Source organism: Macaca fascicularis, chromosome 2 (genome assembly GCF_037993035.2).
Source record: "Macaca fascicularis isolate 582-1 chromosome 2, T2T-MFA8v1.1".
In the NCBI taxonomy this organism is placed as follows: Eukaryota; Metazoa; Chordata; class Mammalia; order Primates; family Cercopithecidae; genus Macaca; species Macaca fascicularis.
Window position 1 is genome coordinate 111,328,699 of NC_088376.1, and position 27,969 is coordinate 111,356,667.

Sequence of the window (27,969 nt, forward strand, 5' to 3'; positions counted from 1 at the left end):
CAAAACTCACACCTGAATCATGCACCTCAACTACAACACCCACATTTGAAAGGAAACCTTCCTTGCCCCGCTTGGAGGAAGTGAGCTCAGTTTTGGGAGAGGCTGGGGTGTGTTTTAAGCCCCACTCTCAGTAAAGCTACAGTGGTAGCCATGGTAGGAGTGATTTTTAATATTTCACATACAAAAAAAAAACCTGCTTTAAGAATTGAGAATCGGGAAAAATTGTTCTTTCACATGAATGGCTGTGCTTCCTTCTCTCAGGGACTGTGGGTGGCTTACCCATGGACTCCCTTGAACTGGAAGCCAGTGTCATCCCTGTAAACATGTTAGTCTCCTATGAGACCATTTGCACAACCTTTTAAAATTATGATTTTTATTTCCATTATAACAAGTTATCAGTTGCATGAATCTTAATCAAAGTTGCCTCTATTTCTTTACATTAGGCCCAGCAACCACAGAAGGAAAGAAAAAATCCCCTTAGCCTAGCATTCTGGAGACAGAATTATATATGTTTATTTGTATCAAGATTTGTCTGTTATCCTTTCCAGTTCAAAAATAAAATATTAAAAGGAAGTTTTAGATAAACAGAATCATGAACCCATAGCAGGAATATATTCATTTTAATATATTCTCCTCCATCATTATCCATGTGCATGAATATTTACTTAAATAATTGTGAGCAAATTTAAAATACCAATTTAGGATCTACTTGATAGCATTTAACTGTAAATTTTACATTTTACATTTCACATGGGTTCCCAATCATGGTTTTTAAAAGTTTCCTCATATTTCACAAAGTTCGATGTCTCACATTTACAAATTAACTGATAGGCTCTGCAGAGTCACTATACAGCTTACAGCGCTCAGTCCCCGTCCCTGGCTTCTTACATCCTTGAGGTTCCCATGAACACAAAACGTGCCTCTGGAAGAGTCAGGGTACCAAGTCTATCATTTTGCTTCTTTGTATAAATGGAACCATAAATTTGTCCCAAAGCTACTTTGTAGTGGAAGCATAATTTGTTACCCTTTTGCACTCTCTCCAGTGACTCCCATCAGGGAATGTATCAGGGCCAGTGGATGTGACGCAATAATTGTACCCCAATGTGGGTTGAGATTGCCCACCTGAGCCCCATACCTCTGGAGCCAGACAGAAGTCAGTCACGCCCTGCTTGCACTGGGGACAGTTGAGTTCCCCAGGCTGAGCCAGGGACAACCGGCTGACTTATGTGGTCCTTCCTTATTTCTCTTAAAAATCTCTCTCATGTTTCCTCTCTTTGGTGTTTCCCTTTGTCACCATCTTTAAAAAATGTATCTTCTGTGTTCTTTCCTGTTTAGTCAGCATTCTCTTTACTTCATTTCTTTGAACACATTTTGTATCTTTTTTTTTTTTTTTTTTTTCTTTTTTTGAGACAGGGTCTAATTCTGTTGCCAGGCTGGAGTGCAGTGGCGTGATCATGGCTCACAGCAGCCTCCACCTCCTGGGCTCAAGCAGTTCTCATGCTTCAGCCTCCTGAGTGGCTGGGACTACTGGACCATGTTTTGTTCAGTTGTTTAGCATTTTAAACTCAAGGCTAAAAATATATCCACTTTCATTCTTCTCCTAATCATTCCAAGTTTTCCCAATTCCGTCTTCTCTTTGAGCCATTAGAACATAACAGCTAAGAGCACTGGCTCTGGGGCTGACTGCTGGGGTTCAAACCCGGTGCCACTTCCCAGGGGTGTCACTGTGGGCAAGTCACCTAACTTCTGTATGTGTTGGCCCCCACCTATGTGTTCTAAAACTGGTGCCTGGGATTGGTTTTAATCAGGTGTGGCGAAGCGTGCAGACACAGCAATGATTGTCATGAAGGAAGAAGTTTATACTCACGGATCCCTATAAACAAGAGGCCTGGTTCCCCATGCAGGGCCACATGGAGAGCACCAAGGGCAGTCAGGAGGCAGAAGGGGCGGGGCAGCATAGGCTTGAGACTTTATTGTGTTTTCTGTAAGAAAGGCAGAGGGCAGAATAGGGTGAGCCTTTTAGAATGGGCTAGTTTAAATGGTTCTGGCTGGCTTTGAGGCATAGGGGCTGTCCCTAGTTGTCTGGTACCTGGCCCTGGGTTGATTTAGGGCAGGAGGAATATTAACTTGCTGTGTGAGACTTTGGTAAAGGAGATGATTGGGGGTGTGGGCTCTAGCTTGGTTCGTTTGCTTAAAAGGCACTCCCCTTTGCTATCTGGCTAGGGTTGGGATGGGGAGTCTCTCCCCATTTAGCAAGATCACAAATGCCAGAGCATCAAGAATACAGAAAATTAAAAATATAGAGAGAATACAACTGGCCCTGTGACGAATGGATGCCAGACAAATTCCGAATCTAAGAGAACACGGAGCACCTTGCAAGGTGGCCAGTAATAAGACTTACCCCGTCTAGTCGTTGTGAGGATTAAACAGATGAGCCCATGTAAATTGTTTAGACAGGTGCCTCGCCTGCAGAAGGCACCATGAAAGCTTTGCTGTTACTTCTCCCCTGCTATGCCCCCTTTACTTCCTGTGCTGTGCCGTCCCTCCCTCTCTGTCCTACTCTCAGGCTGCCCTACTCCTTATCAATCCTTCTTCTCAGGTTTCCCCAGCTGCCTGCTTTAATCTACATTCTCCCAGACAATGTCCGGGCCATTCTCTCACCTACATCTTATCTTGTGCTTAGACTATTACGGAGTTACCATTTCACTTCTCTAAAATTTTACATCTCTTAACTCCTGTGACATTTAGATTTGTCTTTATTGTTGCAATGTGTCTTTCTCTGCCCTTTTCTGGTAGCACCCCACCCCACCACCCCCCAACACACCTTCCCGTTTCTCTATTTTTTTTTTTTTTTTTTTTTTTTTGAGATGGAGTCTCGCACTGTCGCCTAGGCTGGAGTGCAGTGGCACGATCTCAGCTCACTGCAACCTCCACCTCCCAGCTTCAAGCAATTCTCCTGCCTCAGCCTCCCAAGTAGCTGGGATTACAGGCGCCTGCCACCATGCTCAGCTAATTTTTTGTATTTTTAGTAGAGACAGGGTTTCACTATGTTGGCCAAGCTCCTGACCTGGTGATCCACCCGCCTCGGCCTCCCAAAGTGCTGGGATTACAGGCGTGAGCCACCGCACCTGGCCCCCGTTCCTCTATTTCAAATTCATTCATTCACCATTCGGCAATTTGCTTCAGTTTCCTTACATTTGCCTTCTTTCTCATCTGTCTTCTTTTCCATTTTATTCCTCCTCTGTCTTGTCTCACAGTTCACTTAAACTTATATTTCCTATCTGTATGTTTTATAATATTTGTGTTTTAATACTTTTAAAATATCCTTTATTTTACTGTTTCTTCTCTTCCCTTGTCATATTTTAAAGTGTTTTATTTCTCAGACCTCTATATCTTTGCATTAATTCTGTTCCTCTACAGTCGAGTCTGTTCCAAGCTTTCTCTCCTCCTGTGTCCTTCCACGGCCCTGGCTCTCTGCATTATTTCCTTTTAATGAAATACAAATCTTTTCCCCTTGTATTTCTCTCACTTCTCTCCACACATCCCTTGTCTCGCCTTTCCCCATGCCCCTTTAGGTGCTTCTTGATCTTTGCTTTTCCTTTTTAATTCCTCACAATATCAATTTGTAATTTTCCTCTCTTACTACTGTGTCATAAATGGGCCTCCCAACAACCACTCCCGTGTGTCTGCCTGGAGGCAGCAGTTTTAAGAAGGATTGGCCGCTGAGCCTCACAGAGGGACCCCCGTCTTATCCTGCAGCGAAGTACCATAGACTGGGTGGCTTACAAACAACAAATTTATTTCTCAAAATTTTGGAGGTGAGAAGTCCAAGATTCACCTGTTGGCATGGTCAGGTTCTGGTGTGGGCCTTCTTCCAGGTTGCAGCTGACACCTTCTCATGTCCTCATATGACATAAACAGGGCTAGAGAGTGTTCTGGGGTCCCTTTTATTAGGGCACTGGTCCCATCATAAGGACTCACTGCCTGTGACCCACTTACCTCCCAAAGGCCCCCCACCTCCAATCACACTGAGGGTTAGAATTTCAACATAGGAATTTTGAGAGGACACAAACACTCAGGCTATGACACGGTCTTTAGACAATCCCAGAATGAGTTGTCAGGTTCTTGGGAGATCTGTAACTGTGGGAAAGCGTCACATCCCAGGGAAAGCCACCGGCTGGGAGAGCCATCCCCAGCAAGGCCTGCTCCCTTTGCGCGGACCTCTGTGGAGAAGCTGCCTTGGCACGTTCTTTCTCCTCCACTGCAAAGTTAAATGTGAGAAGGTAGAAACCCAGAGGCCGTGCTGGCGCTGAGAGATGAGCCCCACTCACCAGATTCAAGATCCTATGATAGGCACAGACACGGGGCAAGCTGACTCCAATTCCAGGAGTTTGGAACTTAAATAGAGTCATAGAGACACTGGGATCTGATCAAAGTGAGTGCATTCGATGACATTTCCTAGAGGGTCCTGACAACTTCATCTGCAGCTGGGGCTGCCCCAGGTTCTGCACCTCCAGCTCACAGTGCACAGGTGTTGCTGAGCTCCTGTAAACAATGAACAGCACTAACACGTGGGTTTAGGTAGGGATGCCGCCAGCTGTGTGGATGAGGCCCCAGGGGAGAGGCCGGGGTGGAGGTCAGCCCGGGAGTCTGCACACCTGCAGCTTGTTTCTACTGCACACAGATGGGCAGGGGTGAAAATCTTTACAAGTGCTGCAGACTTTGGCAAAGCCTTTAAATTCAGAGCAGCCCAGAGAGGAGAAAGGAAAGTGGATGTGTGTTCAGGCTGTGTGAAATGGAGATCCAATTGCCTGACTTAGCTTTGAAGCAAATCTTCTCTTTCCTGGACCTGTTTGGCTTGCTGCAGGCTTCCCAGGTGAACAAGGTAAAGGCCTTCCACCTCCCACTGCCCCCACGCCAGCTGCTTCTCTCGACCAGTTTGAGCACCACTTTGCAGAATAGCAGAGGGCTACATTGAGGCTTTGGGGGTTAGCATCCTTCACTCTGAAGGCCTCATATTCTGTTAAACGGAAAGGACAATCTGACATCCAAGAGTTGTGCTGACTAAACAGTCCTTGAGGCTCCCATTTCAAGCCCTAGGAAATCAGAACGTCTTCCTGTGAACTCATGGGAATACCCAGCGCTTGTATGAGCAGTGACAGGTCTCAGTTGTTACCATTTCCTTATCTCCCCGCACTGGGGAGTGCTTTGAGAGCTGGAATCCCAGCTGATTAACCTGTGCCGGCCCAGCTCCCAGAACAAATAATAGCAGAGGATTGCCCCTGCTCTCTGATGTACCTGATTGCCTGCTTGTCTCTTCCTTTCTCCCATAGCATTGGAATAGGATTGCAGAGAGCGATTTCCTGTGGAGGTAAGGAAAGGGAAAGGGTAAGGAGGGAAGGGGAGAGGAGATCATCTGACTGCGCACCCGTGCTGTGTACCGAGGCCTGTGTGTGGCTGTGTTGTGAGATATACACAGAAAGTTAGTGTGAGTAGGGGGTTGTGATATAACCAGAGCTCTGAGGAGGTGAACTGACTGAGAACAGCCTGATGGGACTGTGACTCTGTTTCCAGGTCGCTATCTCTGCAGAGATGGGACTGCAGCAACTTCACCAATCAACACCTGGGCACACACACATGGAAGAAATTTTTCCTGCATCAAAGAAGGAAGGAGCTTCGGTTGGCATTGGCACAGCCGCATAACTTTATCTACAAAGTCACGAAGAACATTGGTATGGGGACAGGTGCCCTAGAGGAACATGAGAAACTTGTTTTCAGAGGTCCACTCTATTTGATTTTTGCTGTGTGCAGTTGTGTGTTCTCATTCAGTGAAGGGAAAAGGAATTAAAATTGAACCAGACTGGTTTGCCGTGGTACCATGCGATGTCTCCCTGCTTCCTCTTGTCCCCGCCATCTGTGCTGAATGAACAAACTAGAGTGATTTTTTTCACAACATAAAATCAGGTCCTGTTACTCCCTTTTTCCTAAGGCTTCTCATCCCTCCCAAGATCAAAATAAAAAATTAATGGGAAACTTTAAAAAACAGGAGGATCTCTTGAGCCCAGGAGGTTGAGGCTGTAGCAGTAGAGCCTACGTATGCATTTATTTAGAGACAGGGTCTGGCCCTGTCACCCAGGCTAATTTTAAAAATTTTTTATAGAGATAAAGCCTCAACCTCCTGGGCTCAAGAGATCCTCCTGCCTCAGCCTCCTGTGTAACTGGGACTACAGGGGTGCCCCACCACAACCAGCTAACTTTTTTTTTTTTTTTTTGAGGTTGAGTCTTGCTCTGTCATCTAGGCTGGAGGGCAATGACACGATCTCAGCTCACTGCAGCCTCTGTCTCCTGGGTTCGAGTGATTCTCCTGCCTTAGCCTCCTGAGTAGCTGGGATTACAGGCATTTACCACTATGCCTAGCTAATTTTTATATTTTTAGTACAGATAGGTTTTCACCATATTAGCCAGGCTGGTCTTGAACTCCTGACCTCAAGTGATCCACCTGCCTTGGCCTCCCAAATTGCTGGGATTCCAGGCATAAGCCACCATGCCCAGCCATAATTTTTTAATTTTTTGGTACAGATTAGGTCTTACTTTGTTACCCAGGCAGGTCTTGAAATCCTGAGCTCAAGCGATCCTCCAACCTTGGCCTCCCAGGCATGAGCCATTGTACCTGACCTAATCCTGATAACTTTTTTTTTTTTTTTTTTTTTAAGACAGAGTCTCATTTTGTCACCCAGGCTGGAGTGCAGTGGCGTGATCTTGGCTTACTGCAACCTCCGCCTCCTGGGTTCAGGCAATTCTCATGCCTCAGCCTCCCAAGTAGCTGGGGTTACAGGCACCTGCCACCATGCTAATTTTTGTATTTTTAGTAGAGACAGGGTTTCAACATGTTGGCCAGACCAGTCTCGAACTCCTGGCCTCAAGTGATCCGCCCACCTCAGCTTCCCAAAATGCTCTGATTACAGGCGTGAACCACTGTGCCTGGACTTGATAACGCTTTTAAAACTCAGAAAAGTTCTCTGATGGAGATATTTTAATATGCCTTTTATATCTTTGGAAACTGAGGATTAAAAGGAAAAGCAAGCTGGCCAACATCTCCCAAATGGCCAGTCTGCCATGGGAACCTGTGTTTGGATGACTCTGGAGCCCAATTTCTATCTTCTTCATATTGTTACCCAAACCTTCCTAAGAGGGTACAGAAATATTTTAAATTATCTTCTTTTGGTTTGGATCATCCCTTAACTATCTGGTGGCCAAGTCTTCTGTGTTTCCTTCTAGCATATGACATGGAGTTGGCTTATCTCTCAGGAAATAGCCTGACAATGGATGAACAGGAGAAATCAGTCATTTGTGGTGTATCTCCAAAGCAAGAGCTTTGCGCCTGGGATGTGCAAGAGGTGAGTCTGGCCAATATGTAGCAAAAGTACTGCATTGCATCCATCCTGTTCTGTATGTGAAACGGAAGTGCTGAGAGGAAAATACTCGGAAGTGGTAACAAAAACAAAGTGTCAAATCAGGTTTTCTATCATGTAATTTGTGACCTTTTCATTTGGACCATAGACACACATAGAATTCACTTTTGTTGTTGTTGTTTTTGTTTGTTTGTTGTTTGTTTTTTGAGATGGAGTCTCACTCTGTTGCCCAGGCTGGAGTGCAATGGTGCAATCTCGGCTCACTGCAAGCTCCGCCTCCCGGGTTCACGCCATTCTCCTGCCTCAGTCTCCCAAGTAGCTGGGACTACACGTGCCCATCACCACACCCAGCTAATTTTTTTGTATTTTTGTAGAGATGGGGTTTCACCGTGTTAGCCAGGATGGTCTCAATCTCCTGACCTCGTGATCCGCCTACCTCGGCCTCCCAAAGTGCTTTGATTACAAGCGTGAGCCACTGCGCTTGGCTGAGAATTTACTTTTTAATTTGTGTTTCTATCTATAAATTTGTGTAAGGTCTTATTTTCTATCAATAACATGGAGTGCATTTGTGAAATAATGTTTGGGCTTTGTGCATGTTTATTACCTGTTCTATTGCCTCTTTGTCAATAATTGGCATTTGTTATATTGGTTTTTTCAGAAAGTAGTCTCTAGCTCAGATGATCTCCAAGGCGCACAAAGGATTTATCTCAAAATTGAGTGTGGCTTTTGTCTAATTGTATAAACTGCAGTGAGGTTCTTAGACCCACAAAGTTTTTGTTAAAGAGAATTACATTGGCAGAAACACTGCCAGCTTGGATTTAAAGGGGCCAAAACACACAAAAGGAAAACAGGCTTTTTGGATTTCAGAACTTTGGCAGGAAGCAGACTACCAAAACAATTTAGCTGAAAAATTGGGCCACCATATATAGAAAGTAAAGGATGACTCAGACAGAATCAAGAACCTAGAGAGTAGAACCAAGAGTCATCAAAAATCTTTCTTGGGCCTTGCGTCCTAATCAACAAATTGCCAGCATGTTTTCTATTGGATTTCAAAATTTCTTGTAGCAGTGATTCCTATTTTTCCATTTTCACCTTTTCTGAATGACAGCGACTGTTATCCTGCGCTTACCCCACACTTGTACTTTGGGGATGGTGAGGGACAGATAACTTGTATATTTAGTTCGAAGATTTTCACATCAAGATAAACTGAATCTACAGAGCTTCATCTATACCTGGACCTAGAAACAATGAGATCCTAGATTCTGCAATGATACTATCATGGTATGAGACATTTGAGAGCATTGGGAGATGGTGGATATATTTTCATGTAGGGGAAAGTGAATCACTGGAGGCTATGGGGCAGGCTACGGCTGCCAGTCTCTTGAGATGGCCCAAATATCTTTGCCCAACAATAATCACGATCAATCTTGTATAGTCCACTGCCGCAGTGAATAGGGCTGACCTGTGGAACCAATAGAATATTGTGGAAATTATGATGTATAATTTCTGAAGCTGTCACAGAAGACAATTCTTCACTCATGGGTCATTAGCTCTTAGAAATCCAGTCACAGTGTTATGAGAGCTCTCAAGCAGCCCTCCAGAGAAGATCTGTGTGGTGAGGGACTGAGGACCCCTGCCAGTAGCCAACATCAACTTACACAGCTATATGAGAAGCCGTCTTGGAAGTGAAACTTGACTTCACCCTCAAGAGACCTACAGCCAGAACTATCCAGTCAAGCTGCCCCTGAATTTCTGATCAAAAGAAACTGAGTTAGCAAAAGCCTGTTTCAAGCCACTAAATTTTGGGATGCTTGGTTATGTGGCCATAGATATTACTGCATAGGCAACTTGTTATAGTGTGAGGAATCAAAATAGTGATTACATTTGAGTGTGGGGAGCCATGGGGGAGTTGTGAAATAGAGCACATGCAAAGGGGATTTTGGGAGGGCTTAGAAGTGGTACATTAGCATTCACTTGTGATAATTTATTAAACTTCGTGCTCTTTTCTTGTATGATATACTTCACAATTTTTTTAAAGGCTAAAGAATCATCTAGAAAGAACTATTCTATCTTATATGTAATGTACAAGGTTGATGAATGAATAACAATTTTAATGATAGTTAATGCGTTCTGGGTTCCTACTGTGTCCTAGGCAAAATTCTAAGTATGTTTCATGAGTTGTGAAACGTAATGACAGCCTCATTAGAAGGCATGATAGAAAGCAACTTGCTGAAGCTGTACTGTTAGTAGGAGGCAGAAGTGATTTGAACTCAGGAAGTCTGATCATTCTTTGCACCTGTTATGTACCAAGTTCTTGTCTCTGAGCATAGTGTGTAGTTCCTGTTTTTGTGTTCACTCCTCCAAAATATTGAGATGTGGAGAATTTTCATATCTTTTGCCAGAAGCAAGAAGATCTGATTTGGAAGAGACTTCCAAATAAACATGGACAGAATGAAAGCACAGTAGATGTAAGAGTTCCTTGAACATAGATTGTATTACTCTTGTTCTCTAGGGCACCATGATCTGGTCAAGCCCAGTCCATGAGTTCTATTTCTTAAATCTGGTAACCCTTCCTCAGATGCATCTTGCCATCACTATGGATCAGAAAAAAACTATCAAAGTGTGGAACTGTCAGGACAGGGATGCTCTGGCCATTCTCCGCATGCCAGAGTCCTGTTATGGCATGGAAGCCTATCTCACAAAGGATGGCCCATTCCTGACGGTAAGTGAGCCCTGAATTTAGAGGGGACCAAAAAATCAAATGCCTGCTGTTTTGTCAGGCATCCGTGTCACATTACTGTCCTATCCCTATTTTTTTTTTTTTTTTTTTTTGAGATGGAGTCTCACTCTGTTGCCCAGGCTCGAGTGCGGTGGTGTGATCTTTGCTCACTGTAACCTCTGCCTGCTGGGTTCAAGCAATTCTCCTGCCTCAGCCTCCTGAGTAGCTGGGACTACAGGCACACGCCACCATGCCTGGCTAATTTTTTGTATTTTTAGTAGAAACAGGGTTTCACCATGCTGACCAGGCTGGTCTTGAACTCCTGACCTCATGATCTGCCCACCTCAGCCTCCCAAGTGCTGGGATTACAGGTATAAGCCACCACACCCAGCCTATTTCTCTTGTAGTCATCCCTTCCACATACCCTGTGAGTCAATCACAATATATCAATGAATGTTATACAAACCTCCATGCTATCTTGGCCCTTGACTTGCCTCAAGTACATTTCCCCAGCCATTCTTCTAAAAACAAAAAGCCAAAAACTTTCTGAATTACTTTATATGTGCCTCTTTCCAGTGTGTGTTATTGTCCAGTCCATGAACTTGGTTGGGGATAGTCGAGGGAGAGAGATGGCTTTGGGTGACATTGAGAAAAAGCATAGTGTTGATGTGCTAATGAATAACTGTCCTTGAGAAGAATGCTTTGGGGCTTGGAAAGTTTTATTCCATGGGATTATCCCAACAGTGTCTCAAGCTAGACTGGTCAGAGGTTTTGATCTCCATTATGTGATTGAAGAAACGGTGGCATATCTTGCAGCTGACAGTGCTGCCTCCTCTGTACTTTAGGATTTCACATATCTTCCTATTGATGTGGTGGGGATGTTTTGGTTTCAGGTTGGTGATGCTGCAGGTAACATCTACACATTTACACGGCCTGGGTTAAGGGATGTTTCTAAAGTTACTGCATCTCAATATGGTATTGTATTTCTACACTGCTCTCCTGACAAGAAATGGATATTTGCATGTGGGACATATCGTCGTACCTTGCCACAGGTAGGTGCTGTTCTGTGTATTTGAACTTCAGGATGGGAATGTCAAGTTAGGAAGCATGCAGAGAAACTGCAGAGCTCAGTGAGGACCAGGCACACTGCTCCCTCTCTCAGACCATATCACAAGGGGAATCCATTGTGATGATCAGGAAACAATGTTCTTTGAAGCAACAACATCCAGTTGATGTGGCAAATGTTAATGAAAACTCATTCATGAAGCCCGAATTTGCCAAAGAAATGGAGGAGGGTGAGACAGGTATCAAGAAATAGGGATTGCTGGGCATGGTGGCGTGCACCTATAGTCCCACCTACTCAGAAGGCTGAAGCGGGAGGATCGCTTGAGCCCAGGAGTTCCAGGCCATAGAGTACTATGCTGATAGGGTGTCCACACTAAGTCTGGCATCAATACGTTTACCTCCTGGAAGCAGGGGACCACCAGGTTGCCTAAGGAGGGGTCAACTGGCCCAGGTCAGAAACAGAACAGGTCTAAACTCTCATGCTGATCAGTAGTGGGATTGCTCCTGTGAATAGCCACTGCACTCCCACCTGGGCAACATGGCGAGACCCTACCTCTTAAAAGAAAAAAAAATTTGTTTTTTACAAAAATATCTTTGACCTTGTTCTCTTTTGCCTTCTTTACTTTTATCTATGTTGGCTGGAAAGTATAGAGAAGTCCAAAAGTAACTGAATATGCAACAGCCTCTGAATATCACTCTGAGGAAGGCTTTGGCCTTTGAGCAGGCCTTTTGTAGGGGGGCACTAGTGGACTGGGCACCAAAGAGGGAAGAGTTCAGAAGGCAGGTAGTAAAAGCCACACAGTCCTTGACTTGTTCCCCAAGAAGGGAAAATCTGCTTAGCCAACCTCAACTTGACCAAGGGTTCAACATGGTGAGATGGTTTTGTAACCCCTTGGTATGCTTCAGGGACACTGTTCTGTGAATGGGACAGGAAGGATAGGAAGACAGTGAGTTCCTTGTAGGCTGGAGTGGTAAGCAGTGACCCCTCATCACTCCTGAGATGTTGAACAAAGCTTTAGCCACAAGATGAGAATTTCTAAGAAGGCTCTTCTGGAGTCACTCCTGTACTGAGAGGCTATAAGTTCCCTTCCCCTGATCACGCACGCGATGCTCTCTTTAGGTATTCCTCACAGAGTCCTTACTGAGACCATCAGAAGGCAGTGCTCCTCTATCTACCTCTCTCCCACATAAATTATGTGTCAGTGCCTGCTGGACCCCAAAGGTGAAAAACAGGCTGACACTGATGTCCCAAAGTAACCCTGAAAAAAAGAATTTGTCACCTTTGATCTAACAACCAAGAGGACTGGAGGCCAAACAGTCATCCAAGGTAGGCTGTGCCACATTAGAAATGCTTGTGGCCGGGCGCGGTGGCTCAAGCCTGTAATCCCAGCACTTTGGGAGGCCGAGACGGGCGGATCACGAGGCCAGGAGATCGAGAGACGATCCCGGCTAACACGGTGAAACCCCGTCTCTACTAAAAAATACAAAAAAACTAGCCGGGCGAGGTGGCGGGCGCCTGTAGTCCCAGCTACTCGGGAGGCTGAGGCAGGAGAACGGCGTAAACCCGGGAGGCGGAGCTTGCAGTGAGCTGAGATCCGGCCACTGCACTCCAGCCCAGGCGACAGAGCGAGACTCCGTCTCAAAAAAAAAAAAAAAAAAAAGAAATGCTTGTTTCTCTTCCTCATTACACAGTCATTCATGTTTAGCTATAATAAATGGGTCAGTCTGTAAAAAGGGAGCAGGAGATTTCTTTTTTTTCTTTTTTTTTTTTTTTTTGAAACGGAGTCTCGCTCTGTCGCCCAGGCTGGAGTGCAGTGGCGCAATCTCGGCTCACTGCAAGCTCCACCTCCTGGGTTCACACCATTCTCCTGCCTCAGCCTCCCAAGTAGCTGGGACTACAGGCGCCCGCCAGCATGCCCGGCTAATTTTTTGTGTTTTTAGTAGAGACAGGGTTTCACCATGTTAGCCAGGATGGTCTCGATCTCCTGACCTCATGATCAGCCTGCCTCGACCTCCCAAAGTGCTGGGATTACAGGTGTGAGCCACCGCGCCCGGCCAGGAGTAGGGGATTTCTTTAGCTGGGGGTGAACCCTCCCCAGTTTGGCTCTAATACCCATGCTGATCTCTACCCCGACCCTGCCCTCTTGGGTGAACCCATATAGATTTCCATCATGTTTTAGGGCCTGCATTCCAATGTTCCTTCCCATTACAGGTTTTGCCTCAATGCCCAGGGGATTGTTTATTTTCCACAAACTTCTGTTCGTGTGTCCTAGCACCTGTTAACCACAGTCAGTGATATGTATTTGTCAGGCCACTGGACTACCCTTCATTTTCCTCCCTGGAATGAAGTCTGTGGAAGTGGGGACTATGCTTTTTTATTCAGTGTGAAGATATTGTTCTTATTCAATGATCTGATATTTACTTCCTTATGTGTGTGTATATATGTGTGTTTTACATGAAAACAGTACATAAGATTGCAAGTTTCCAGTTGGCAGCTCATCTGGAGTCCCCTGTTTGGATGGGAGCCAATGATGGATATACGATTGTCTTTACCAATGGGCCATACTTGTTACTCTTCAGCATCACTGGCTTCCTGCTGCAACGATTTGAGGACCACCAGGCAGCCATCGACAGCTTCTGGGTGGTATGTATGATTCTGCTCCACTGCTTTTTGATCTGACTTTGACTCCTTGGCCACTCACTCTGGCTATCCTTGGAAGGATCCTCGCTATGTGCTCACCACGTCCAAGAACTCTGTGCACGTGTACATGTGGGAAGAAGGAGGCCGCCATCCATACCTCAGGAGCTGCTATCGCCTGGAAAACATATGGCATGATCCCACAACAGATGAGTAAGCTCTGTTTTGTGACCTAAACATTCCCTGAACACTTTTTTTTTTTTTTTTTTTTTTTTTTTTTTGAGACGGAGTCTCGCTCTGTCACCCAGGCTGGAGTACAGTGGCCGGATCTCAGCTCACTGCAAGCTCTGTCTCCCAGGTTTATGCCATTCTCCTGCCTCAGCCTCCCGAGTAGCTGGGACTACAGGCGCCCGCCACCTCACCCGGCTAGTTTTTTTGTATTTTGTAGTAGAGACGGGGTTTCACCGTGTTAGCCAGGATGGTCTCGATCTCCTGACCTCGTGATCCACCCGTCTCGGCCTCCCAAAGTGCTGGGATTACAGGCTTGAGCCACCGCGCCTGGCCTTTTTTTTTTTTTTTTTTTGAGACGGAATCTCCCTTTGTCACCAGGCTGGAGTGCAGTGGCGTGATCTCAGCTCACTGCAACCTCCGACTCCCGGGTTCTAGCAATTCTCCTGCCTCAGCCTCCCAACTAGCTGTGATTAAAGGCATGGTGCCACCACACTTGGCTAATTTTTGTATTTTTAGTAGAGAAGGGATTTCACCATGTTGGCCAGGATGATCTTGATCTCCTGACATCTCGATCTCCTACCTCGTGATCCGCCTGCCTCGACCTCCCAAAGTGCTGGGATTACGGCGTGAGCCACCGTACCCGGCCAAAAACTTCTAATTTCTACATCAAGATGAATGAAGGGAGAACAGGGATTTTTTTTTTTTTTTTTAAGATTCTTTGAGGATAGATATCAATAAACTCATGCCTGAAAAGAGAATCACTAGTTCTTGAAGTCACGGCACTTGCAATAGATGTTAAAAGTCTTCCCAAAGTGGCTCTCAATCTATATTCCCACGAGCAGTGGATAGATTATGTCCTCAATACCCTGTGTTTTCTTGCTAAGTTGTGCCTTTTGTGAGTTCATTAGCCACTTGGTGGCTGCTTCAGTGAGCTGCCTTTCCCTCCATTTTGTTGATTTTTGCCCCTGGTTTGCTTGCCTTTAAATTGTTTTTCTTGAGATTTTACGTAATACACGTAGAAGTCTTGACTCCTAAGTCTTTGCAGACATTTTCTTCCAGATTATTGCTAGTCATTATACTGCTTATAGTGCTTTATTGGCAACATCTAAGAAAATACATATATCCTTTGCACTGCCAACACCACTCAAAAGAATTTACTGTGAAGCTATACCTCCAATCATTCAAGTACATTGGCTGTTTGTTACAGCAGTTGTGATAGTCAAGAGCTGGAAACTCCCTAAGTGCCCAAACATAAGAGATTGTTTAAATTACCGTCGTATGTCCACACTAGGAAGTATCATGCTGCTGTTATTAACTTTTTTACAAGAATAGGAAAATGTCTACGTTCAGATAATTATTTTCCAGTGTTTTGAGGCAAAAATACTTTGAATATCTGTGATCGTGCTTAGCAGACTTTCATGGTTTTTGCTCTCTGTATCTAATAAATTTTAGCCTACACCAATCATAAATACTTATTTCCTTTCAATAACTTCAAATACTTTCCCGGGATTTGTTTTCTGTCTTACATTTGAATGGATGTATAGTGATACCTCATTGTGATATTTATTGTGCCTTTTCCCAGTGACATTGAGCAATTTATTTGCCATCCACATATCTTCTTTGACACATTTTTTCAAATCTTTTGACCATTTTTTAATTGGGTTGTTAATATTGAGTTTCTTAATATTGAGTGTTGATAGTCCTTTATATATTTGGAATACACGTCTTTTATCAGATAAGGGTTTGCAAATACTTTCTCCCACTCTGCTTCGTCTTTCTACTCTCTTCACGGTGTCTTTCAAAGAGCAAGTGTTAACTGTGAAGTACAATTTTTCTTCTAAAATGACTGGGCTTGGGGCATTGTACCTACGAAATCTTTGCCTAACCCAAGATCACAGAGATGTTCTAAGATTTCCTCTAAAAGTTTTACAGTTTGGGGTTTTACATTTAGGTCTCTGATGTATTTTGAGTTAAATCTTATAAGGGAAAGATAAAGATCAAGGTGTATTTTTTTTTGCATATGAATGTTTAATGATTCAGCACCATTTGTTGAAAAAACTCTTTTTTCTCCATTGAATTGCCTGTGTACCTTTGTCCAAAATCAACCATATTTACATGGGTTAATTTTGAGACTTTCTCTTTTGTTCCAATCATCTATATATGTATCTTATCAAATAACACACTATGTTGAAAATGTAACTTTATAGAGACTTTGCAATCAGATAATATGAGTCCACTAATTTGTTCTTTTGCAGAATTATTCAGACTATTCTGGTTCCCTTGTTTTCCAAGTGAATTTTAGAATTGGTTTGTAAATTTTTACAAAAATTCTGCTGAGATTTATATTGGAATTTGTAGATCTAGAGATTAATTAGGGGGAATTGGCATCTTTACTATTTTGGCTCTTTCAATACTTGAACCTGAATGTCTCTTACTGTTTTAGGCCATCTTTAATTTATTTTATCAGTGTTTTTGTAGTTTTTAGGACAAAGATTTTGCACATATTTGTAAAACTTATACCTAAATATTTCATTGTTTTGATGCTATTATAAAGAGTACTGTCTTATTTCAATTTCCATTTTTCATTACTAGTATATAGAAATATGACTGACTTTTGTATACTGATTTTGTATCCCACAACCTTGCTAAACTCATTTATTCTAAAAGCTTTTATTCATAGATTGGTAGAGACTTTGTGCTTTCTCTATGTAGACAATCATGTCATTTGTCAAACAGCTTTCTTTCTTTCTTTCTTTTCAAATGTATGCCTTGTTGTTCTTCCCTTTTTGCACTGGCTATAACCTCCTGTGTGGCACTGGAGTGGAGAGCCAACATCCTTGCATTGGATGAAAAGTGTTTGGTCTTTCACCATTATTATTATTATATTCACTGTATGTTTTTGTAGATGCCCCTTACTGGGTTGAAAACATTCTCTTCTAGTCCTAGATGGCTGAGAGGTTTTTACTATCATGAATAGATGTTGAATTTTCTCAAAGGCATTTTCTGCATAAATTGATATGAGCATATAATTTTTCTTTTTTAGATTCTTAGTAAGGTGAATTATATTGATTTTCTTTTTTTGTTAGTGGTCAGGACAGAGTATCTTATTAGTTTTTAATTAACAAATAACAATTACATATTTATGGGTACAATGTGATTTCATAGATGTATATATTATAGAATGATTATATCAAGCTAATATATCAATCACTTCATACAGTATTTTTGTGGTAAAAAAAATACTTAAAATCTACTCTCAGCAAATTTGTCAATATGATACACTATTATGAACTACAGTCACCATGCCACAGATCTCTGAAACTTATTCCTCCTGCCTAACGGAAACGCTGGGCCCTTTGACCAACATCTCCTCATTCCCCCTCTCTCCCAGCCTCTGTTAACCACCATTCCACTCTCTGCTTCTGTGAGTTCGATTTTTTTTTTTAAGTTGTCACACATAAGTGAGATGATGCAGTATTTGTCTTTCTGTGCTTGGCTTAGTTCACTGAACATAATGAACTCCAGATTCATCCATGCTGTTGCACATGACAAGATTCCCTTTTCTAAGGCTAAATGGTGTTCCATTGTGTGTGTGTGTGTGTATATATATGTATGTATACATATACCACATTTTCTTTATCCATTCATCCATTGATGTACACTTAGGTTGATTCCATATCTTGGTTATTGTGAATAGTGCTGAAGTGAACATGGGAGTAATGAGAGTACAAACGTTTCTTCAACATACCGATTTCAATTCCTTTTGATGTATACCCAGAAGTGGGATTGCTGTATCATATGATAATCCTATTTTTAGTGTTTCGAGGAACTTTCATGTTGTTTTCCATAAGGCTGTACTAATTTACATTCCCACCTACAACATACATGGGTTCCCTTTTCTTCATATCCTCACCAACACTTGTTTATCTTTCGTCTTTTTGACCATAACCATTCTAACACCTCTAATGAGGTGGTATCTCATTGCATTTTTAATTTGCATTTCCCTGATAATTCATAATGTTGAGCATTTTTTCACATATTTGTTGGCCATTTTGTTGGCAATGAAGAACCTTTGCCCATTTTAATATGGTGGTTTTCTTGCTATTGAGTTCTTATATATTTTGTTTTTTTGTTTTTTTGTTTTTTTGTTTTTTTGTTTTTTTGTTTTGAGACGGAGTCTCACTCTGTCGCCCAGGCTGGAGTGCAGTGGCCGGATCTCAGCTCACTGCAAGCTCCGCCTCCCGGGTTTACGCCATTCTCCTGCCTCAGCCTCCCGAGTAGCTGGGACTACAGGCGCCCGCCACCTCGCCCGGCTAGTTTTTTGTATTTTTTTTAGTAGAGACGGGGTTTCACCGTGTTAGCCAGGATGCTCTCGACCTCCTGACCTCGTGATCCGCCCGTCTCGGCCTCCCAAAGTGCTGGGATTACAGGCTTGAGCCACTGCGCCCAGCCGAGTTCTTATATATTTTGGATATTAACCCTTATATGTATAATTTGCAAATATTTTCTCCCATTCCATAGGTTGTCTTTTTGATCTGTTTTATTTCCTGTGCAGAAACTTTTTAGGTTGATGCAATCCCATTTACCTATTTTTGCTTTTGTTGTCTGTGCATTTGGGGTCATATCCGAAAAATCATTGCCCAGATCAATGTCACAGAGCTTTTCCCCAGAACTTTCTTCTTGTAGTTCAGGTTTTATATTTAAGTCTTTAATCTATTTTGAGTTTTGTATGTGATGTGAGAAAAAGCCCAAACTTATTTTCTTTTCATGTGAATATCCAGTTTTCCCAATGCCATTTATTGAAGAGCTTGTCCTTTCTCCATCATGTGTTCCTGGCACCTTTGTTGAAAAACAATTGACTATAAATGTGCAGGTTTATTTCTGGGATCATTTATTCTGAGCTGTTGGTCAATGTGCCTGATTTTATGCCAATATGCTGTTTTGATAACTGTAGCTTTATAATATGTTTTGAAATCAGATAATATGATGCCTCCAGCTTTATTCCTTCTCAAGATTGCTTTGAGTATTTGGGGTCTTCTGTGGTTCCATATTCATTTTAGGATTGCTTTTTCTATTTCTGTGGAAAAGGTCATTGAAATTTTGATAGGAATTGCATTGAATCTGTAGATCATCTTGGGGAATATGGACATTTTAACAATATTAATTCTTCCAATCTATGAACATGGGATAGCTTTCCATTTATTTATGTCTTCTGTTTCTTTTATCAGTGTTTTATAGTTTTCAGTATACACATCTTTTACCTCCTTGGTTCAATTTACTCAAGTATTTCAATTTTGGGTGCTGTTGTAAGTGGATTTTCTTCATTTATTTTATTGGATATATGGAATTTCTGAACATTAAATCAGCCTTGCATTCCTAGACTAAACCCCACTTACTCATTTTTTATTACTCTTTTTACATATTGCTGAATGGAGTTTAATGATTGTTGGCTTCTGTGTTTCTGAAGGATATTGGTTTGTAGTTTTTTTTTCCTTTTTTTTTCCTTTTTGAAATGAAGTCTTGCTCTTGTCCCCCAGGCTGGAGTGTGATGGCACGATCTTGGCTCACTGTAACCTCCACCTCCTGGGTTCAAGTGATTCTCCTGCCTCAGGGTGTTATTTCTCCCTTAAATGTTTAGTAAACTTCAGTAGAATAATCTGGGCCTGGAGATAACTTTTTTGAAAAGCTTTTAACTATACATTCCTTAATAGTTATAGTACAACTCAGATTATCTATTTTATGATGGGTGAGTTTTTATAGTTTGAATTTCCAGCAATCAGTCATTTTATCTAACTTGTGAAATGTGTGTAGATTTGTTTCTTTTAATCCTCTTAATGCCTGTAAAATTTGTAATATGAGGCCGGGCGCGGTGGCTCAAGCCTGTAATCCCAGCACTTTGGGAGGCCGAGACGGGCAGATCACGAGGTCAGGAGATAGAGACCATCCTGGCTAACATGGTGAAACCCCGTCTCTACTAAAAAAAAAATACAAAAAACTAGCCGGGCGAGGTGGCGGGCACCTGTAGTCCCAGCTACTCGGGAGGCTGAGTCAGGAGAATGGCGTGAACCCGGGAGGCGGAGCTTGTAGTGAGCTGAGATCCGGCCATTGCACTCCAGCCTGGGCGACAGTGAGACACCATCTCAAAAAAAAAAAAAAAAATTGTAATATGAACTCCTTAATTTATAATATTGGTAATTTGTGCCATTTCTGTGTTTTTTGTTTTGGTTTTGTTTTTTGGTCAACCTTACTAGAGGCTTATTAATTTTAATTATTTTTTCAAAGAAACAGCCTTTGGTCTCTTTTTATTTTATTTTATTTTTTTAACCTCTATTTTGCTGTTCTGGATTTGTCTATGTCAGCTCTTAAATTTTATTTTCTTGCTTCTGGTTACTTTTATTTTGCTATTTTTTCTAGTTTGTTTGTTTTTAGACACGACCTGAACCTGTCAGGCTGGAGTGCAATGGGGTGTTATGTCAGCTCACTGCAACCTCTGCCTTCTGGGCTCAAGTGATCCTCCCACCTCAACCTCCCAGAGTAGCTTGGATTACAGGGGTGCACCTACATACTAGGCTATTTTTTAATTAATTAATTAATTTTTTTTTTTTTTGGGGGTGGAGATGGGGTTTTGCCAGTTTGCCCAGGCTGCTCTTGAATTCCTGGGCTCAAGCAATCTGCCTATCTCAGCCTCCCAAAGTTCTGGAATTTCAGGCATAAGTCACTGTGCCTGACCTTTTCTAGTTTCTTAAGGTGGATGCTTAGATCATTGATTTCTGACCTCTTTTTGAAATATAAGCATTTGGTGTTCTAAATTCTCCATTAAACACTGTTTTAGCTGCAATCCTCATATTTTTATTTTTATTTTCATTGAGTTCCATATATTTCCCTTTTCCTCTTTGAGTCATGGACTATTCTAAAATATGTTTAATTTCTAAGATTGGAGATTTTATTGTGATCTTTTTGATCATGATTTTCTAATTTAAAGCTGTTATGGCCAGAGAGCACCCTCCATATTTTCTTCATTCTTTTATATTTGTTAAAATTTGTTTTGTGACCCAGGATATGCTCTATCTTGGTGAATGTTCCATGTTTCCATGTGAGCTTGAAAAGAATGTGTATTCTTCTCCTGTTGGGCACAATGTTTTATAAATGACAATTAGATCACCTTGGTTGATCTTCTTTAGTTCTTTTCTATCCTTTCTGATTTTCAGTATAGTGATTCTATCAATTGAGAGACTGTTGAATTTCCTATTATGGATTATTTTTCCTCTTTGTTCTATTAGTTTTCATGTATTTTGCAGTTCTGTAACTTGCTGCATACACATTTTGGATTAATATATCTTCTAGGTTAATTGGCCCTTTTGTTTTTGTGTAATGTCTCTCCTTGTCCCTGATAATCTTCTTTGCCCTGAAGTCTACTTTATCGAATACTAATTTAACTACTCCTGCTTTATTTTGGTTAATATTTGCATGTTATATTGTTTTTCATTCTTTTACTTCCAACCTACTTATATCATTATATTTGAAGTGAGTTTCTTGTAGATAGAATCTGGTTGGGTCACACTTTTTATCCATTATGCTAATCTGTCCTTTAAGTTTAAATACAAAAGTTTAATGGACAAAGAATACTTGTATATATTTATGGGGTACAATATGATGTTTTCTCGCATGTATACACTGAAATGATCAAATTGGGCTACTTATCCATCCCTTCAAATATTTATCATTTATTTGTGGTGAAAACATTTAAAATTTCTTTGAGCTATTCTGAAACATACAATATGTTATTATTAACTATAGCCACCATGCTCACCAGAATTTATTCCTCTTGACGAACTGAAACTTTGTACCCTTTGACTAACACCTCCCTGTTCCCTGTCTAACCCTCTGCTCTGACCCTGCCTAGCCTCTGGTAAACACCATTTTATCTTTTACATCTATGAGTCTAACTTTTTTTTTTTTTTTTTTTTTTTTTTTGAGACGGAGTCTCGCTCTGTCGCCCAGGCTGGAGTGCAGTGGCCGGATCTCAGCTCACTACAAGTTCCGCCTCCCGGGTTTACGCCATTCTCCTGCCTCAGCCTCCCAAGTAGCTGGGACTACAGGCGCCGGCCACCTCGCCCGGCTGGTTTTTTGTACTTTTTAGTAGAGACGGGGTTTCACCGGGTTAGCCAGGATGGTCTCGACCTCCTGACCTCGTGATCCGCCCGTCTCAGCCTCCCAAAGTGCTGGGATTACAGGCTTGAGCCACCACGCCCGGCCGAGTCTAACTTATTTAGATTCCATGTATAAGTGAGATCATCAGGCATGGTGGCTCACGCCTGTAATCCCACCACTCTGAGAGGCCAAGGTTGGGGGATTGCTTGAGCCTAGGAGTTCAAGGCTGCATTGAGCTGTCCATGTTTGCCCATTTTTTAATGGGTTTGTTTTTTACTTGACTTGTTTAAGTTCCTTAGAGGTTCTGAATATTAGACCTTTGTCAGATGCTCGATTTGTGAATATTTTCTACCATTCTATAGGTTATCTGTTTACTCTGATAGTTTCTTTTACTGTGCAAAACCTTTTTTGTTTTGTTTTGTTTTTTAGATGGAGTCTCACTCTGTCACGTAGGCTGGAGTGCAGTGGCACAATCTGGGCTCTGGGCTCACTGCAACCTCCGTCTCCTGGGTTCAAGTGATTCTCCTGCCTCAGCCTCCTGAGTAGCTGGGATTACAGGCATGCGCCACCACACCTAACTAATTGTATTTTTAGTAGAGACAGGGTTTCACCATGTTGGCCAGGCTGGTCTCAAGCTCCTGACCTCAAGTGATCTGTCTGCCTCAGCCTCCCGAAGTGTTGCGATTACAGGTGTGAGCCACCGTGTACAGCCTGTGCAGAAGCTCTTTTGTTTAATTAGGTCCCACTTATCAATTTTTGTTTTCATTGCAATTGCTTTTGAGGACTGAGTCATAAATTCTTTCCCGAAGCCAACACTGTTGTCTAGAATAGTGTTTCCTTAGGTTTTCTTCTAGGACTCCTATAGTTTGGGGTCTTACATCTAAACCTTTAATCCATCTTGAATTAATTTTTGTGTATGGTGAAAGGTAGGGGTCCAGTTTCACTCTTCTACATTTGGCTAGTCAGTTATCCCAGCACCATTTATTGAATAGAGAGTCTTTACTCCATTGTTTTTTTGTCAACTTTTGTTGATGATCAGTTGGCTGTGGGTGTATGGCTTCATTTCTGGGTTCTCTATTCTGTTCCTTGAATCTTTATTCTGTTTTTGTGCCAATACCATGTTAATTTGGTTATTATAGCATTATAGTATAGTTTGAAGTCAGAAAACTGATGTCTCTGGCTTTCTTCTTTTTCCTCCAGATTGCTTTGGCTATTCAACATGGAATCAGGATCTTTCCTGATACCATATAAATTTTAGAATAGTTTTTTCCTAGTTCTGTGAAAAATGACATTGGTAGTTTGATAGGAATAACACTGAATCTGTTGATTGTGGCCATTTTAATGATACTGCTGCTTCTTCTCCATGAGCATGAAATGTTTTTGCATTTTTTTTTTTATGTCACCTAGGATTTACTTTTTTTTTTTTTTTTTTTTTTTTTTTTTTTTTAAGACAGAGTCTTATTCTGTTGCCCAGGCTGGAGTGCAGTGGTGCAATCTCGGCTCATTACAACCTCCACCTCCCGGGTTCAAGAGATCCCGCTGCGTCAGCCTCCCAAGTAGCTGGGACCAGAGGCACGTGCCACCACACCTGGCCAATTCTTGTATTTTTAGTAGAGATAGGGTTTGGCCATGTTGGCCAGGCTGGTCTCAAACTCCTGACCTCAAGTGATCCGCCCGCCTCAGCCTCCCAAAGTGCTGGGATTACAGGCGTGAGCCACCACATCTGGCCTATGATTGCTTCTAGTAGTGTTTCGTAGTTCTCCTTATAGATATCTTTTACCTCCTTGGGTAGATGTATTCCTAGGTAATTTATTTTGTGGGGTGCTGTTGTAAATGAGGTTTCATTCTTGATTTGGCTCTCAGCTTAAACAGTATCAGTATATGGAAATACTACTGATTTTTGTACATTGATTTTTGTATCTTGAAAACTTATTGAAGTTGGTTTCAGTTCCCAGAGCATTTTGGCAGAGTCTTTAGGGTTTTCTTTGTATAGAATCATATTGTCATGGAGCATAGTGGCTCATGCATGTATTCCCAGCACTTTGGGAGGCTGAGGCAAGATGATCACTTGAGCCCCGGAGTTCAAGACAAGCCTTGGCAACATACAGAGACCCTGTCTCTACAAAAAAAAAAAAATTAGCCAGGCATGGTGGTGTGCACTGGTGGTCCCAGCTACACAAGAAGCTGAGGTGTGAAGATCACTTGAGCCCAGAGGTTGAGGCTGCAATGGGCCATGATTGTGCCACTGCACTCCAGACTGAGTGACACAACAAGACCCTCTCTGGGGAGATTTTAAAAAATACATATTATATATATCTATACACACAGACACACACACACAGACACACACACACACACAAAATCAATCATATTGTCATATTGTCCACAAAGAGATAGTTTTACTTCCTCTTTTTCTATTTGGATGCCCTTTCTTTCTTTCTCTTGGCTGACTGCTCTAGCTAGGGCTTCCTAGCTAGAGCTATCACTACTATCACTACTAGTCACTACTATGTTTACTAGGAGTGGTGAGAGTAGGCATCCTTGTCTTGTTCCAGTTCTCAAAGGGAATATTTCCAGTTTTTGCCCATTCATTATGACATTGCCTATGGATTTGTCATTGATGGCTCTTATTTCAAGGTATGCTCCTTCAATGCCTAGTTTCTTGAGGGTTTTTGTCACAAAGGGATACTGCATTTTATTGAAAGTTTTTTCTGTGTCTATCGAGATGATCATATGGTTTTTTGTTTTTAATTCTGTTTATGTGGGGAATCATGTTTATTGACTTGCATGTGTTGAACCAACCTTGCTCCCGGGAATGAAGACTACTTGATCATGGTGAATTAGCTTTTTGATTTGCTGTTGGATTCAGTTTGCTACTGTTTTCTAGAGGATTTTCACGTCTGTGTTCATCAGGGATATTAGTCTGTAGTTTTCCTTTTTCATTGCCAATACCATGTATTGAAGAGACTGTCCTTTCTCCATTGACTGTTCTTGGTACTTTTGTTTAAAACAAAAATCAATTGACCTTAAATGTGAGGGTTTATTTCTGGCCTTCTATCCCATTCCACTGGACAATGTATCTGTATGTATGTCAGTACCACGCTGGATTTTTGTTTGTTTACAGTTTGTCTCTGGGGATGAAAACACAAGAACCGGCCAGGCGTGGTGGCTCACGCCTGTAATCCCAGCACTTTGGGAGGCCGAGGCGGGCGGATCACGAGGTCAGGAGATCAAGACCATCCTGGCTAACATGGTGAAACCCTGTCTCTACTAAAAATACAAAAAAAATTAGCTGGGCGTGGTGGCGGGCACCTGTAGTCCCAGCTACTTGGGAGGCTGAGGTGGGAGAATGGCATGAACCCAGGAGGCAGAGCTTGCAGTGAGCCGAGATCATGCCACTGCACTCCTGCCTGGGTGACAGAGCAAGACTCAGTCTCAAAAAACAAACAAACAAAAACAAAACAAAAACACCACAACCATGATGTTTTGATTACTATAGTTTTGTGATGTATTTTAAAATCTGGTAATGTGATGCCTCCAGCAAATGTGGTAATGAGGTTTGCTCAAGATGGCTTTGGCTATTTGGGGTCCTTCTACACTCTGTATGCTTTATTTGTTGTTTGTTTATAACATTCTGCTGCTGACCAGGGATACTCTGTTTTAATTGGCGTATTAACTTCTTTTAGCATTTGAAAAATGTTTTGCCTCTTCCTTCTGGCTTCCATGATGTCTGATGAGAAATTCATTGTCATTCAAATCTTTGTATCTCTCTAGATAATGTGTCATTTTGCTCTGGTTGAGTACAGGTTATTTCCTTTGTTTTTAATTCTCAGAAATTTGATTAGGATATGTCTGGTATGAAATTCTTTGGGTTTAACCTGTTTGGGTTTGATTAACTTTTTGAATCTATAGGTCTATGAATTTGGGGATGTTTTCAGCTATTATCTCTGCAGTGCTTTGTGGGCAGAGGAAGGGGTACCATTTTTTTTTTTTTTTTTTTTGAGACGAAGTCTCACTCTTTTGCCCAGGCTAGAGTGCCAGTGGCATGATCTCGGCTCACTGCAACCTCCACCTCCTGGTTTCAAGCAATTCTTCTGCCTCAGCCTCCCAAGTAGCTGGGACTACAGGCACGCACCACTGTGCTCAGCTAATTTTTGTATTTTTAGTAGGGATGGGGTTTCGCCATGTTGGTCAGGCTGGTCTAGAACTCCTGACCTGAGGTAATCCACCCACTTTGGCCTCCCAAAGTGCTGGGATTACAGAAGTCAGCCACCACACCTGGTCTGGGGTACCATTTCTACTCACGTCAGTGCACTCGGGGAGATAGTCGACAGGATTCCATCTCTGTGTCTTCAGGGCCTGGTGGGGAGGGGGAGAAGTGTCACCTTTACTTGAGTTAGTGCAAGGCAGGAGTGGTCAACAGGGTACTAACCCTACAGTTTCTGGGCTCCTGGTGGAGAGGGGTAAAACTGTCACTTCATTAATGCAGAATAAGAATCGACAACAGAGCTATGCTCCCACCATTCCCTCATCACACAGTGGGGAGGGAAGCATGGCATCTCTTATGATATTCTATTGGAGTAGAACAGGTATACTCAAAAGGGAACAGAATTCTATTTTAAAATAAAAATCTAGGGCTGGGCACAATGGCTCATGCCTATAATCCCAGCACTTTGGAAGGCTAAGGCAGGCAGATCGCTTGGGTGCAGGAGTTTGAGACCAGCCTGGGCAACATGCTGAGACCCCATCTCTACAAGAAAAAATATATAAACATATACATCTAATATATATATAATATAAAATATATATATTATATACATTTTTTTTTGAGATGGAATCTCACTGTGTCGCCCAGGCCGGAGTGCAGTAGCGTGATCTCGGCTCACCACAACCTCCACCTCCCGGATTCAAGCAATTCTCCTGCCTTAGCCTCCCAAGTAGCTGGGACTACAGGCATGCACCACCACGCTGGCTAATTTTTTGTAGTTTAAGTAGAGACGGGGTTTCACCGTGTTAACCAGAATGGTCTTGATCTCCTGACCTCGTGATCCACCCACCTCGGCCTCCCAAAGTGCTGGGATTACAGGCATGAGCCACCATGCCTGGCCTACAAGATAATATTTTTAAAAATTAGCTGGGCATGGTGGCGTGTGCCTGTAGTCACAACTACTTGGGAGACTGAGTTGGAAGGATCATTTGAACCCAGGAGATGGAGGTTGCAGTGAACTGACATGGTGCCACTGCACTCCAGCCTGGGCAGCACAGCGAGGCCCTGTATCAAAAAAAAAAAAAAAAAAAAAAAAAAAAAAAAAACCTCTCCAATCATCATTAAACCAGATAATCTGTCAAATCAGATACTGACAATTCTGGCAATAATATTTGAGAGCAGGTTGAGATTGCTATTCCTGCAAATAATAATCAGTGTAACTTTCCCTGGAAAGAATATTGATATCTTAGTCAAGTTCCAATTCAGTATTAACAATGGATATACCTACTTTTTCTTTTGTTCACTGATGATCTTATTTTTCCATTGACAGCTGCATCTCCAGTGTGATGTGTGATAATGCAAGCATAGTACTTACGGTGACAGTAAGTGAATACAGCATGCTGGTGATGTATTCTTTGAACACGTAATATGGAAACTAACAAAATTGACCTTGCATCATCTTCTGCAATGTAGTAAAGAGAATTCGTTTGCAAGCCCAGAATGATTATTTTAGTGAAATTTAGATGTTGTGGCCTGAAGTGGTGGC

The 27,969-nt window shown here is 42.2% G+C and overlaps 1 protein-coding gene across 1 annotated transcript; it reads left to right on the plus strand.

Moving 5' to 3' along the window:
* The first annotated feature begins 4,736 nt into the window (after positions 1–4,736).
* Positions 4,737–27,924, plus strand: FBXW12 (F-box and WD repeat domain containing 12). Its single transcript, XM_015445847.4, is given in 11 exon segments — positions 4,737–4,885; positions 5,334–5,371; positions 5,575–5,732; positions 7,279–7,397; positions 9,925–10,134; positions 11,025–11,183; positions 12,317–12,455; positions 12,458–12,523; positions 13,662–13,840; positions 13,917–14,047; positions 27,754–27,924. Coding segments are annotated over 11 exon segments (1,386 nt in total). The 5' UTR covers positions 4,737–4,795; the 3' UTR covers positions 27,851–27,924.
* The last annotated feature ends 45 nt before the right edge of the window (positions 27,925–27,969 follow it).